The following is a 15,944-nucleotide window of genomic DNA, read 5'->3' on the forward strand; positions in this document are numbered from 1 at the left end:
ATTCCCTATGTCTACTGCTGGTATCATGACTATTTGTGCTGGATCTATTTATACAATGGTGTCTTTGCCTTCATATTTTGTATAACACTAAGATTTATGTAGATGGTGGCAGACACAGTGAAACGTTGACTGTGTATTTAGTAAATGTGTGCAATTACACTTTTCTTGGTCACACACGCATTTTGAAAACATAGTAAACTGCCACAGTGCTTAGTAGGCATCTGCCTGCATAACTGGCATGGTCTCCTGTGGCATGTCCTAGGATAGTCAAAGCCAAGGGAGCACTAATGAGCAAATACTGGCACTTGGATCTTATCTCCTGTTTCCTTTAGTTTACCAAGGCTTGCTATTGGCCCATTACTGTGATGGGGAACCTTACTAACCAAGGAGTGGGAGGCTTTGGGTCAGAGCCCTCAACTAAGGTTGCCTTTTGCAACTTGGGGCACCACTGGATATGGGGGTTGGCGTTGCCTGCCCAGAGTGTGGCAATTGACTTTGGTTTTGTTGGTTTTTTTGGGGGGTGGGCGGGGGTTTAAGCCTATGTTTGTTTTACAATACAAGTGGTAGCCTAATTTTCTTGCTAAAAACATTTTACAGTCCATCTTAGTAGAAGACTGCATCACATTTCTCTAAGGTGTAACATAAAATAGGATGTTTACATTTGTTCTAGGCTGCTTGTTCATTTGTAGAGGTAGATCATTTAGGGCTCAAATTCTTAAGGTACATGTAGAGATTACATGATTGTTACTCCATATTTATCAAACGGTCTTTCACGAGCAGTATCTTTTAGTATCGTTAAGGATTTTGATTGTGTCTCCACATCGGACCTCTCCCTCTGATGTCTGCAGCTAGGTTTACTGTGTGTCCTGACCTTTGCTTTATTGCTTTTTCAGGGGCTTCTGTTTCTTCAACTCTGTGGCCATTGCAGCCAAACAACTGCAACTGAGACTTGATGTGAGGAAGATCCTTATTGTGGACTGGGTGAGTCCTATTTGCTCTTTTTTGTGTAGTTTAGCCTAACAAAGCAGCAGTGTCTCCTTCTACCGCTGTTTAAAGTCTCGTACATGTATCTGGAGGTCTAGGTAAGTTCATAAGGCCTGTTAAAGGAATACATAGGCTACACTTGCTGTCTTCTCATTTAGAAAATGCTAGTTACGTAGCCCTTATGATCTGAATTCAGTGGTAATAGCCCAAGGAACTTTTTTTTCATAAGCCAAGATTTTATTATTGAAGCACCTTTTGGGATTATGGCTTCCAGGGAATGAGGCTATACAAAGGCATGTGCAGGTATTTATTAGATGCCTGCTATACATTTAAATTGCTATTATATTTTAAGGAGGGGAAGGGTTATTGAACTTATTAATCAAGTAGGCCAATAGTAAATTATTAGACGTGCATCTTTTTTTGCAACTGACAGGTCAGCATTCCTGCTTTAGTTTCCACTTGTATTCTTTTCTTCTGTCATTCTTGGCTCCAAGTCATGTGGCCCACTTGTCCTTCTGTAGAATGGTGATAATGTTTTGCCTGCTTTCAGCAGCACGGGTCTATAATTTAGTAACCCATTTGTGGTATCACTACTGGTTTAGGAGGGAGGTGCCATTGTTCTTGTGGTGTGCTGGTTTGCAGATGACCTTGTCATTGTTTAGATTGGTGGTGATGTCCATAGGAGCAGTGGTTGGTTGTGGATATCTGTCATGTTTGTGATGGTCTATGACTTTGCTTCTGTGGTTTTGTTAAGACCATGATAGTTATGCTTGTGGAGGTACTGTGGCTGATTTTGTAAGGTGGCTTCTGAGCATGTGGATATGTGTATGCCATTGTGCAGATCATTTGTGTTCTACTGGCAAAGACCATGAACCTAGATCTAAAATCTAGATGTTCAAAGTTTGATAGTGATATTGGCAAATAAATTAATTTAAGCTTTTGCCTTTGCTTAAGGGGTTTGCAGGAACTATTCATAACAGAGAGGAGACCTTTTGTGACTTGAGGATTCCTTTGTTTTACTACATCGGAGGAAACCCTGGCAGATAGGATATCTCCATTGTCTTGGCGATATCTTTTACATAAAAAAATAACTTTCTAAAATTGATTAATGGGTGATTTACTTGCAAAATCCTTTAATAACATTTAATCTTTAAAACACGTTTGTTTAATCAATGCTAAACATCAGTCCCGATTCACTACTTATCATGTTCTCTTTTTCATCACCAGGATGTTCACCATGGCAATGGAACACAACGAGTGTTTTACAGGGATCCCAATGTACTATACGTCTCCCTTCATCGACATGATGACGGCAACTTTTTTCCTGGCAGTGGAGCCGCTGACGAGGTAATAACCGTCTCCATAATGACACTGGCCTGGCAAAGCCGCCTTTTCATCATAAACCATGATCAGCAGTAATAAACCACACTAGCAGACTTATTTAAGACTGCTCCAGGCAACAAGGAAAAAAAATCAGTCCGCGAACTGCTAATGCTTTACAGGATATATTACCATTGATGAACTTTTTTGAATGAGCAGACTGTGCCTAATACGAATGGGTGGCACAAGTGGGCAGAGTGATTGCATCACATCTACAAGCTAAAGTTGGCAGAGTGCAGGATCTTTGTGCTATCTGTACATAATGTTGATGATCCTTTAAACGTTTTCTGTTAATTTCGGGAGCCTCATGAGCTCAGAAGTACACTTTACAGAGAAACTCAACTTCTGCTCAATCACTGTTGCTGAAGCTACACCCTGTTTTTGGGATTTAACATTCCAGTATTGGAGCCTCTGGTGGGCCTCGATTTGAGGTTCTGGCGGTGGTCTTTTGAAAGTCGGGGGCAGAGGTACAAAAAAATGTTTCCCATCCCCCAGAAGCACATACTCCTCTTTCTGATTTGCTTTTGAGGCTCTGTTCAACCTTAAATAACAAGGGGAGGAAACTTCAAGTCAAGACCTACACAGGTCTGAGAACTCCCCAAGCCCCATGTGACAGTACTAGGCCAATTACCCTAGCACCAGTTATTTTGCACAGGAGTCGCATACTTCATACCTGGTAGTACTGGGCATTTTCTTTGATCCTGGCAGCAGTTATAATGTGCAGAATTAATTAACAGTATTCATTTATCCAAAGTAACCAAAGAGATTAAATCTTATCTTGCCAGTCAGAAGATGGCTGCTTAAAGTCTTGACGTGCCCACACCTGTTGACTGAGGACTTGTTACCAAGGCAAACCTATAGCAATGAGGCTTGTAATGCCATGCTTTTTTCACTGCATTAGATCTTTTGCAGCATCTTCCTGTAATTGCAGACAGATGGCATAGGAACAGTTTAGGACTGACACAGCTGATTACGTGCAGCCTCTACTACAGAAGGGATGCCGTGGATGAGGGCCTGAGAGGATTTTGCATTGTAAACAGTTTATCATCATCACTTTGATATTTTTGAAGAACAAAGGATTTTTTGTGAAAAAAAAAAAAGGGGGAGGGAAGATGCAAAGCAGATGGCAAATAAGCATTCCTGCCCAAAATAACTCCTTTGAAAACAATGTTATAAAAGTGATGGACAGAACACTTGCATTTTATCGTTTGAAGCCGGCAAGAGCAAGTTTCATCTCCTGCACTGTTAACCTTTTCAGTGCACGCAGAGTCAAAAGCCTGAACTTTCCAGTCAGAACTATTTTATCTAGAGAAAAGCCTTGTTGCTGCACTATTTCGGGTGGCTGGCTTATCAAGATAAATGTCATCTGTTGACATTTTCCTGAGAAAGCAACTGGTAAAGGGCCGTTGCTTTCTGTAAGCAATACAAGCACTGATTCTCCCCAGACATCTGTTACATCCGTTTAAATGTGTTTATAGATCATCATATCATTCTAGCTGTATCTAAATTTGTGTTTTCCCTTTATGATTGCCTAATTGGCAATGGATGTTTAGTAATAATTATCTAATTATAATCAGCTGTCACTCTTACTCATGTTTGACAACTTTGTCGCCATATATATATAGCAGGGGTGTTCTGGCAACTTTTTGGGCTTGCTGGTGGTATAAAGATGAGGTCTTGCTTAAGCACTTCTATAGCAGACTAGTATTTTAGCATTTGGGCAATTTTAAGCTAAAGAGGAAGCAATAGGCTTCAGTACAAATACTGTAAAGGAAAGCCCACCCCCTCCTAATGTAAAATGTAAACTATGTGTAGATATCCTCTGCTGTTCATTGCCATGGGCTGCTTAGGGCTTGTGCATTGTTTTACAGCCTATAGTATAACTGGCTGTCTACTGAAAAGCTAGGTTCAGCCACAGAAAATCCTATTCACAGGATACAGCTATTGGACACATAAAAAAAATCAGTCTGTGTGCACCTGAGATCTGTGGGGTTTTTTTTTAACATATTGATCAGGAGGGTGAGGTAGCAACATATGGGGAAGAAGTAAAAACAATTGAAAGAGCAAATCACTGACAGTAACAGTGACAGTGTACAAAGGTACACATAGCAGTTAAAAGTAATTTCTAAAATCAGAAACCGTGATATAAAGTGGGAACTAAATGGATGTGAGATTATGATCGTAACACAACGTGTGCATTGCGTGGCTCAGTTGTGAAGATTCTTTTTTTTGTCCCAAGTGAAATGTATCACTGTATGTTCCTATATAGAGGGAAAAGCACACAAAGCATTGAGTTGAGTGTTTAGGGAGCCAGGTAAGTTGTCAATATGATAAAGAAAGGAAAAAGAAGAATCAAAGTGTGGTGAAAAGAATAAACAAGACAAAAAAAGGGATAGTATTAAGATCTGTATGGGGAGAGGGAAGGGAAGGAGGGGGTTAACTATAGGGTGCAATGTGTACGGTGAAAGGATGTGGCCAGGCTTTGGTCCTTGAGAGGTGAGACAGTCAGAATGTAACCAGACCAGTATTTGTGCATTACAGATGACGTTGTGTTCCATCTTCAGAGCAGCTTGTAGCCAAATGGCTACAACGAGAGCACATTTGTGGGTTAATGGGTAATGTCATGGTAAACTGTTTTATCATGCCCTGCAAGGTGTTGTATGGGTTTTTGTACATAACTACAGTTCCACTTCTATCTATTTTTGTTTCTGATATGCTAGTTCATCCATCTGCAATGAGCTGAGTGGAAAGTATTCCCTGATTTCAGGCACCTCTAATGAAATCACGTGCTGGAAATCATTTTTTACTTTTTATATGTCAGATTGCCATTTTAGCCTAAATTTTGATTAAAAAGCTGACTTGTAGTCATTTCAACAATCTGTGAGGTAAAAAAAAAAAAGGCTAAAATGTGGCGGCATAATGGTTCTTATCCACGTGTTGTCTTTTAGCAGATGAATGTCATTTTACTGCCTATCCTGCTATTTAATGTGTCGCATTGATTTTTTTTTTTTTCAGGTTGGTTCCAACAGTGGGGAAGGTTTGAATGTGAATGTTGCATGGGCAGGCGGTCTGGATCCTCCTATGGGTGATGCAGAGTACCTTGCGGCATTCAGGTAAATCTCTTTGTGTTCTGTGCCATTTACCTGTCCTTGCCCATCCCTTATTTTTCATGGTTTCCTAGCTCCTCTTCTCTGCTCCCACTTTTCACTCCTTTTCGTTTCTGTCTTTTCTGACCTTGTAGTGCATTATTAGTGCTGGTGGAATGTGCCGGATGAGGAGAGCTGGGGACTGAAGCCCTCTGGGTGTCCACAGTCACAGGTATTATTTGGGCAACATCAGCGCAGCCTTCCCCCTTTTTAAAACAACTGTATCTTTATACACAGGACCAACACAAAAAGAATGGCTGCAGAATAGTCCTGACCTGACACCCCCTGTTTCATCAAACCCCACCAGTGTGCAATACACACAACACATGTTATTAACCTTGTGCAGCCATCCTTACAGCAAGTGGCATGGGCTTAGACTGTACAGCCATAGTGCCATTATTAAAGGGTTGATAATATTTGCATGGGGCTTACTAATCGACTTGGTACGTTGCTTGGACTGACCCTTAATTAACTTGTTTGTTGAGAGTATAGCATGCAGCACATTGATGAGCAAAGTAAAGCAGACCAATGAACTGATAATGACAGCACTCTTTACTGCCAGCACCAGTCCACCCAGTCCTCTCTCTGCTTTCTGATTTGCTGAAACTTGTTCTAGTCTCCTTCTCAATTCACTTTGTCTAGTAATAGTGGTGATCTGTTTTGCTGTTTTACCTCTGCTATTCTAGTGGCATTACTCTACTGTTAGCTTTACCCTGCTGCTACTATAGTGATATTACTGTACTGTCATCTATACTCTACTGCTACTATAGTGGCATTACTGTACTCTCACCTACACCCTGCTGCTCCTATAGTGGCATTACTATATTGTCACATATACCCTGGCTCTACTATAGTGGCATTACTATACTGTCAGCTATGCCCTGCAGCTACTATAGTATATGTGTGTATTTTAATTGCAGAAAGCTATATTTCCCACCATCTTACAATGTCAAGATATCTGTTTAAAAACCATCACACATTAATCACACAGCCTCTTTTTTTATCAGTGGCAGAGGAAGAAAAAGCTTCTGGCAGTTGGGGTTGTCCACAGCAGTCAGTCATTTTCTTCCTAAATTACCCAATAATGAAGAGAGACAATTATGGGTATAATCTGATCTCAGTGAAAGGGTTGCATCCCTATTTGGGTAATTTTTCAAATATAATGGAGTTGAAAGGTGTCAAACGGAAAAGGAATGAAGAAATTAGATTACCTTGGATTTTTATTTTGTTACCAGTCAGGTGCTTGCTTTTAATCTGTACCTGGTACAAGCAATAATAACAACTGGAACCTGGCTGCCATGGGTACCAGCTTTACTTTTTCAGCTCCAATGTAATGCTGTTCTGCTTTTCACTAAAGAAAACCTGCCATCTTTTTTCATTAGATCAATGTTTATTACATACCAAGTGTATAATAGATATAACTTTGAATTTGATGGCCCTTTACAAAGTGGTTGTGAAACACACCCCTATGAAGTAATTAGGAGTGAGCTGATACTAATTGTTCTGCATGGCTGTAAAGCTATCTTATTACCCCTTTAGCAATTTCATGTAATGTGTTCCTTTTTCAGTAAATGTACCCAGATAATAGCTGTAAATTGACACCAGGCAGCTGCGTGTATGAGCGTAAAAAATCTAAATATAATGGATCAACAGAAAATACTAGGCACCTTGGAGAAAGAGTATTAATTAAGGCTTTACTGTGTGGCATGTTACTTGTATGTTGTGCCATAGAGAACATTCTAGAGAACTGTGCACTTAAACTATACACTTTATGGTCTGATTAGAGCCAGTTAGAGAATGTGACTCTTAATTTGAGGCACCGTATATACAGGTTACTTTTAATGTTCTAGCTGCAAGTATCTGCACAGTTCAACATACTCTTTCCCTGAAGTCATTGTATCCTGGTACTCCCCATCTAAGTATGACTATGGGATAAAGAACTGAAAAAGTCCTGCTTGTTTGATCAATCCTTACCCCAGCCTGCTGACGGGATTTTGAAACACAGCAGAATGCAGACGAGGTCTTCTCGATGTTCTTCCCATCTTTTAGCAAGCGATGTTGACAGTGCTGTGTAACGTAATAGAGCACGCTTGTCTCACAATGCTTGACCTCTGTCTGCCTGGGCTCTTGTATGCAGCGAAATATGGGAAGTTATATAAAAACTGGGCATTTATACAAGTGGTATGCAATATATACTCTGATAAAAAGCCTTTTTGTTTTATTGGCTTGGAGTTCAAATTTAAATTATTTTTCAATTTGGCCAGTCACTCTTACAATCACATCCACTTCTGTAGACTGTACAATAATCTCGCCCCCTGTGAAATGACTTGAGTTCCAAACCAGTTGACGTTACTGAATATTACAATGCAGCTGTAACATTTGTGACTAGCTTTAGCTCTCTAGCATCTATCAAAAAATAGATTTAAAGGACCATTCCATCCAAGACGTTGTTCTAGTTTGGGCACATTGAGTCACAATTAGTGGTAGCTGGTTCCTCTTGCTAAAATATCACTTCTGGATGCAGGCACCCCTTTGGAACAATGCATATCTTGTTTAATTTTTTGGCTGTTGGTGCTACAAATCTGAGTTGTGAATGAGTTAAATGGAATTTTTGATGTGACTGTTGCAGCGTCTTAATTCTCTTCCACATTATGAGATTGCCTCTTCCTGCCCAGCAGCCCCCTTCCCGCTTTTCTACATCTGGATCCATTTTACATGAAAGGCATTCTATAAATAGGTTTTCTGCCCAAAGAAAGCATGATTCCGCTCACAGCTTTACTTATTTCCTTGTTGCTGCCTTTTATGAAGCCCTGTTGCTGCTTATTAGATTGTTAGCTCTCCGGGATAGCCAATAACCAAGTGGCAGGTAGTACCAGTGCTCATATCCAATTATTTTGAATGGTATTGAATGGATCACCAAGCATCGGTGCAGAAAGCAAAGAGTTGTACCTGGAAATGTATTCATGATTGAGGAGTAGAGGGACTTGCTTTACATGAAATCAATTGGAGAAGGCAGGAGAAGTGAACAATCTAGGACAACATAGCTGAACTGGAAATTGAGTTGTATTGGAGAATTTATCCAAATCGGCTATGTTGCCCTAGATTGTTCACTTCCCCCGCCTTCTCCAAACTCTTCACCCTTTTGTGAATCGGCATTTTAGGGTAAGTCCCAACAAGTCATTCAGTTTTTGGTTGATGCTGGAGAGGTAAATCGCACGTATTCACATATCAAGGAGATTCAGGGGGCAAGATATCTGTGCGTCAAATACTTTTTTGGAATACATGCCATGAATATTATAAAGTGGTCCCGTTCCCCATTTTATGTTTTATTAGAATGGAATGAATGAATCATAGACCCAAGTTTCTCGTTTGGGTGGGCTAATCTTTTAGGGCACGCACACTCTTTTTGCTTATGTTGTTTGAACGTTCTACTTGTGTACAGGACCTCGGCTATGTAGCATACAGAATGTCGCATCTACCAGTGTGGAAAAAAATTATGCTCCTTGGACTTTGTCGGACACATTTAAATAGACGAGCTTTTCTGGCTGTTCCCTAAAGTACAAAACAATGGGACACGGAAAATTTAAAGAAAAAAAATGGCCCTGAAAACATCAAAAAGTTGTGCTTTTCCTTCAATTTTATCTTTTCTGAAAAATAGTTAAATGCCACACAGTTCTATAACATTAAAATTCATGGGTAAATGTTGGTTAGAACTCGCGTGCAAAATTTGGGTGTGTATTTTAAATCGTGCGTGCACGTGTGTTTTTTAGTCACTTAAATATGAAATCATCAGTATTTCATATTTACGGTTTGCAAGTTCTCCACCACTTCTGCTGTGCTATTTACTGCTGTGTTGCAGTGTTTGTTTTGTGAACATACCTGCACAATGTTTATAATTTATAAACAGTCTCTGTGTTGCATGCTTTATTTGCATTTGGAAAATTAAGATTTGATAAAGTAAATAAAATAGTATGTAAAAGATCAAAAGTATGTTCTTGTAAACCATAAGAAAAAAAATAGATTGGCCCAAAACCAATATAGTGTTCCTTGATTCAGTGTATCAATATTCTGCTGAGCTACTTTATTTTGTCTGCACATTAGCCTGGAGCAAAAGCGAGCTGGCCAGTGATCTGTCAGACAACCACACAACACCAGAGGCAGCTTATCTTAACATGACATTCTTCATCTTGTAGTTTTAGTCTTGTAGTTCTGAGACTGAATGGAATATTGTAATTACATAATCCGTTAAATTGTAAATAAAGCTGTTTATTAATTGTTAAATTCACAATCTACCCTCAACCTGACCCTTTTCCTTTGTATCTCTTTACAGGACTGTGGTGATGCCAATTGCTCATGAATTCTCTCCAGATGTGGTCTTGGTATCGGCTGGTTTTGATGCAGCTGAAGGACACCCTGCTCCACTTGGAGGATATAAAGTGACGGCTAAGTGTAAGAGCAAGGCAGACTTTGAATTCTAAGACCTAAATGGCTTTTTCCTTTAGATCATATCCTGAGCTTTTCTTTGTTTCTGTGTTTAGGTTTTGGTCATATGACACGTCAACTTATGAGTTTGGCTGGAGGTCGAGTGGTGCTGGCTTTGGAAGGTGGCCATGACTTGACTGCAATATGTGATGCCTCTGAGGCCTGTGTATCTGCTTTACTGGGCAATGAGGTGAGGACAGTGTTTTACTTCAATATATTATTTATTTGGTAGCAAATGCTATGCTACAAGCCATCCATAACAAAAAATATATTTAAATCTATATATTATATATTTTTAGCAGTTGCAGAATATCTGATTACCCATCATAGCACTTTAACACCCAACACCATCATTTTTAAGTGCGCCTGTAGTCTTGTAGAATGGAGGGAGGTTGAGAATTAGGAAGTACCTCTTTATGAAGGATTTATGGTCGTTTTGAAGGGCAATATTATTTTTTGACTTGCGTACAGTCAACCCTCTTCTCCTTGAACCTTAATTGTAGCACTCTTTTCCTACATGGCATCTCTAAGGATGTTATGTTGTAAAAGAGTTTGGTTTCACAAACGGTCATGTTCTGAGATCCTGAATGGCAGCCGAGCATGTCAAATATTAACTTTTCAACTCGCTAACCTGCTACTGTTGCCAGGTTACATGTATGAAAGTACATGAAAGACCATTAAAAAGTACTCTACAACCTATATCACTCTACTTCAGTATTGGTGAAGCAGAGATGTCAGCTATGTAGATATAACATACTGGACAAATGGCCCTCCCCACAGGAATAAATAGTCCTAAGAATTGGAAGCCTTGATGAAAAAGTAGGACATTTTAAGAATTGACTTTTCATTTGCACCTTTTTGGCCTGTTAATATACTATATAAAGCGTTTTGTAATATCTGTTGAAGTGCAAAATAGCATCTGTTGATCCTTCCAGAAATTTAGTGTTGACTTGTGCATTCTGCAGTCTTATCTCAGTGAGAACTGCACAGGGTTAACAATGCCTGTGGGCTAGAAAAAACCTTCCCCCCTATGTTTTGCAGATCAGAATAGGGTAAGGTGTTCTGTTCTGCTACTACACTTCCTGTCCTAGGTGACAACACTGCTGCTCCATAGATACAGTACAGTGAGTGAGCTTTGTCAGTGTGTGTTACTTCCAGAATCTTCTGGTGACGTTAACGTTGGAAAAACACCTGATTAAAGAAAACAAATGTAGTCACCAGATTTAAAAACTGATGATCTGTAGTATACTGTATTGCATTTTTTTTCTTGGGTTACACTTTTTACAATGTCATAATCCCATTTTATTAAATTATGTAATACCTTGATTATTTGCGTCTTAATAGAACTTAATAAAAGTACAGGACAAAAGAATTATCCATGTATCCTATAGCAGTAGATGTACAAAGAACGCTGCCACGTACAGGGTTGATTTAATGCTGAGGTTTATACCTTCTATAAACTTCTTAAATCTTGGGTAGTATTAACGGTATATTATTTACTGTGCTCCTGTTGGGGAATGGTTTATACCTCAATGTTTATTGACTTGGTAAGTAGCCATGTAAGTGCCGGTATTCTTTGTATACGTATGCATATTGGGATGGATGCCTCATTTAAAGCTGTAGGACAAAGGAAATATCCAACCATACCTTTAAGCTGAACTATGCCCAAGCTAGAAGTGTTTTAGATTTTATTTTTAGATATTGGAATATACTGTAAATTGTGTACTTTATTAGCCTGCAAGGTAAAGCGGCTCGACATTAATGCCAAATTAATTGATTTGGAATGGCTGTTGTGTAGAGCAATCATTCTGGTTCTCCTCTTTTCAGACCTCTGCAGTACAGTGAGAACTGGAGTTTGGTTGGCTATGACTTGCACAGACCGTTCCCTTTTCTAGATGTTTTAATAAGTTAGTGACAGTGTCATTCCATAGCTTCAAATATTGTATATAGATCCCTCTTGGAGAGGTGTTTATTATGTCCTTCTGGGAATAGTTTGTTCTGCTCAATCCCCATAATTTTCTTCTATCCATTTCCAGCTGGATCCCCTCTCCGAAGAAACTCTAAGGCAGAGGCCCAACCCCAATGCTGTGCGATCATTGGAGACTGTTATTCAAGTGCAGAGTAAGTCTTGTCTTGGGTTCTGGAGCAGGACGCCCCTCTGTCAGTGAAAGCTGTTTGCCACGCAGTGCTCTGTACTATAATGCGTGGCAAGCATTTGCAGCTGGGAAGCACTGAATGACTTTTCTGCACACAAATCTGGAAGACATAACATCAAAGAGCATGTCACAAGACTCCCCACGTGATAAATCAGTCACAAATGTTACTAAGATCTCATTTCAATTAATACCAGAATATAATGTGAAATCGGCAGCTATAGAATCGCCACTAAACTATGTCTGAGGTAGCCAATTTGGCCAGAATTAATTGCATCTTTCAGCAACAGCCTATACTTAATCAAACCGCACCTCTCCCCACCCTCAGTGATCACTCCTGGAGGCAAGGATGCTCTGGATGTTATGGTTGTCCTTTTGTATGCTGTAGCTGTTATTTAGCCTAGTTGCTATGAAACTAATTAAAGTCGTATTTTTACATGGAGCTATCACTAGGACTTAACCGATTAGGGCTCTGCTACATGGGGGATTGATTAATTGTGATACTCTGTGATTGGTAATCATGGCTGCTCTCCAGGATTGATTATTGGCTGTACATTAAATATGGGTCACAGGGTCCCATGAACATTTATGAATGATTGTATAATGACACGATTGTCTCTGACCATTGTAGGTCTCTGTAAGCTGAGTGAAGTGGTACTTCATTGACAAGCAGGCAGAAGAGTCTTGGGGCCCATTCACATCAGTGTTCACACAGCATGCAGGTTAACACAACGTGCATTGCTGTGATGTCATTCATTCTGCATGGTACCCAAAATCACTTTGCCAGTGCATCTGCATTAGGTTGCTTTAGGTTGTACAACTGAGAAATGCTTCATTGAATTAAAGTGAATGTATTGTCAACATTTTTATTTCAAATTTTTGGATAGAGTTGTGAAGGGTCAGAACCCCTGTGATGTGTTTTTGCCTTCTGTTCCCACTGGATAGATTCCCCCTCTTTGGAATCTATTTATCAATGACACAACGTTCACTCAAAATTTACACATTTTCACCTAAGATTCTGTTGAAAAAAAGTCTGAATCTTGGGTGAAAACCTTGATAAATCGACTCGTCCTGGTGACTATTTTCTGAAAGACAGAAAGTAATGGGAAATCCAAATGCCATTTGTCATTTTTTTCAATGGGAAAATCTGTTCAGCTGACACCTGCCCAAGAAGGGCATTCCCCCTCACTTTGTAGAGATTTTCTTTCATTTCCTGTTCTATCTCTAGGACAGGAAGTAATATGGAACACATGCAGCAAAATGATAACAGCACATGGGTCCCATGCCTTCCCTAAGACTCTGCATACTCCTTAATAGATTAAATGTATACATATAAGAAGGATTCAGCTCAGCCCAGTGTAATCCTGCCTGCACTTGTTCAGTGGCATTGAAGTGTAACAGCACATACACTGATGGGTAGTCCCACTAAGGAATGAGACCTTCTGCAGTCTCCTGACAGTCTTTTTACACATCTCATGCACAGATTTTTAAGAACTATCATTTTTAGTAACAGAAATATCCTGGAAGCCCTAGTGCTCTATAATAGGTTTTCTTGTTACAGGTAAATATTGGACATCCGTCAAACGTTTTGCCTCCAAGATTGCGTACTCTCTCCTGGAAGCGCAAAAACTTGATCGGGACGAGGTGGACACTGTGACTGCCCTAGCCTCATTGTCTGTGGGGAGAACATTGGCAGCAGCTGGGAAGTACGTCTTTTCAGATTGTCGTAATGTATATGTGTGGTGAAAAATAATTGAGATGTTTCATGCTTTCAGCATAGGCAAAACCCATACTCTGATAGTAAATAGAAGTCATTTCATTGGGATGCATATAAAATCGTTCTAGTAGATCTTTTTATATCCGCTATAAAAAACAGAAGAGAACTTGCGGAGAATAAACTGCTTAAAGCTGTCATGAACATGTATTGATATCCTAATGCAGAAACCACAAATGGAACTAGACTTGCACTCCCTGCATTGCTAATTGTATTCCATTGTTACTTCCTGTACTGATCTGCTCAAAGCTTTGAATAAGAACAATCTGAAGTCTATATACGGATCTACAAATTCTATATATTGATCTACATATTCCATTATATCATAGCTTGTAAATTTACTACTATTCTCAAAAATTGTTCCCTTCTGATTCAGTAAAAAATTACAGTGTTGATCACTTAAGGGTGAAGAGTTTGGAGAAGGCAGGAGAAGTGAACAATCTAGGACAACATAGCTGAACTGGAAAGTGAGCTGCATTGGAGAATTTTTCCAAATCGGCTATGTTGTCCTAGATTGTTCACTTCTCCCGCCTTCTCCAAACTCTTCACCCTTTTTGTGAATAACCCTGCAAGTCTTTTTAATTTATAATATCACTCTGCATTAGCCAATTATACAAAATGTTTGCACCTAACTAATTAACATTTTCTGTGTGGTAATGACTAGCAGATAAGTCCCATCACTGTTGCATTATTGGCAGCAACTTACATTGGATGTTTGTGAATTCAATGATTCCATAGTTGGAGATCATCACTAGAATGCAAAGATTTTTCTGCACTGGTCTTATGCCTGTAGTAATGCTTTTGTTTTTTGGGGGGGTTTTCTCCTCTTCTTGAAAGTGATAATCTAATACAACAACAAAAAATCAATTTTGTAAATTTGGTTTGTGGCTCCCTTTAGGATATTTTGTATTTTTGGTGAAAATGGTAATTCATAGATAGAAGTGATCATTTACTGCAATTGATTTATGAAAGATATCATCATTTTATTGAAATGAACATTTGACAGTCCTATTGTTCGTTTTAAGACCATCATTAGTATAACATTAAAAAAAGAGGTTGTGTGTTCTGTATTTTCATAAGCAGGCTGTAAATAATCATTTGTATTTGCTTCCTCAGCAGTGATCCTCAGGAAGAACCCATGGAGGAAGGTGGCCCCATGAGTCAATGACCTAGTGAAGCTTAAAGTTCTTCTAATGGATGCAATGAGCTGCTTTTAATTCAATGGTGCCGTTTGCTTTATTATTCTTAGCTCAAAGATGATGTAGTCCCTGACCTGTGAGATCATTCCTGAAGCAGCACCAAGCCATCACATGGTAACACGAGTCAAACATGGGATCTTGCCTAAATAACAGATTTCCATTTGTTGCCTGAGCACATACATTTGTACATAGACACTTTATTGTCTTATTACTGTGGCTATGAACCGAGAGGGCATTGCTGATCTCGACCAAAGATATCAATCGCATGAGGTGGTAACCATGTGAAATAAGGACAAGTGATGTTAAAGCGACACCGTCCGTCTTACCCAAGACCTGTGAAGATGAACATTCTACTTCTGTGTAATTTAGTGTATAATGAAATAGTAGCTGTGCTTCAACATTTTCAGATACTTTACAGATTGTACCCAACTAATTGATTTACCATGCTCATGAAATTGTTTTGCTGGAAATGTGACAACAGTTCTCAATGCCAAACTCCGCTTTGTGAAAACGCATCGAAACGCTTCATAATGTAAAAATAAACGGAGCACTGCAGGACGAGCACTGCAGCCTGACCAAAGTGGACTTTTCTGTACAGGAGACACTTCGTGTAGACCACTCACTGGAGATTCACAAGATGTTGATAACATAGAAAGGGACTGTAAGTGCCTGGCACACCTGGAAGTTAGAAAATGCCTTTTCACGTTCTAGATATTCCCAATGACCACTAAATGTTGCGTGGATGAATGGATTTTGTGTTGTTCATTTGCACTATGGGGGAGTCACACCCCCCCAACACACCACCGACAAGATAAGGACAACTGAA

General features: G+C 39.5%; 1 protein-coding gene across 4 annotated transcripts in view; it reads left to right on the forward strand.

Moving 5' to 3' along the window:
- The window catches only part of HDAC7 (histone deacetylase 7), a 110,961-nt gene extending 95,390 nt beyond the window's left edge, over nt 1–15,571 (forward strand). For 2 of the 4 annotated variants that reach the window (XM_018569569.1, XM_018569571.1), the window contains exons 17-24: nt 894–981; nt 2,212–2,331; nt 5,380–5,477; nt 9,841–9,959; nt 10,049–10,182; nt 12,029–12,113; nt 13,707–13,851; nt 15,036–15,571. In XM_018569569.1, the coding sequence (XP_018425071.1) occupies nt 894–981; nt 2,212–2,331; nt 5,380–5,477; nt 9,841–9,959; nt 10,049–10,182; nt 12,029–12,113; nt 13,707–13,851; nt 15,036–15,087 (841 nt within the window). In that variant the 3' untranslated portion in view covers nt 15,088–15,571. Of the gene's footprint in view, nt 1–893; nt 982–2,211; nt 2,332–5,379; nt 5,478–5,605; nt 5,683–9,840; nt 9,960–10,048; nt 10,183–12,028; nt 12,114–13,706; nt 13,852–15,035 lie in introns of those variants that run through there. The other 2 variants (XM_018569570.1, XM_018569572.1) reach the window with 2 other exon arrangements.
- Nucleotides 15,572–15,944: the final 373 nt, after the last annotated feature.

The sequence above is a fragment of the Nanorana parkeri genome, unplaced genomic scaffold (assembly GCF_000935625.1).
Source record: "Nanorana parkeri isolate BGI_ZX_2015 unplaced genomic scaffold, ASM93562v1 scaffold1359, whole genome shotgun sequence".
In the NCBI taxonomy this organism is placed as follows: Eukaryota; Metazoa; Chordata; class Amphibia; order Anura; family Dicroglossidae; genus Nanorana; species Nanorana parkeri.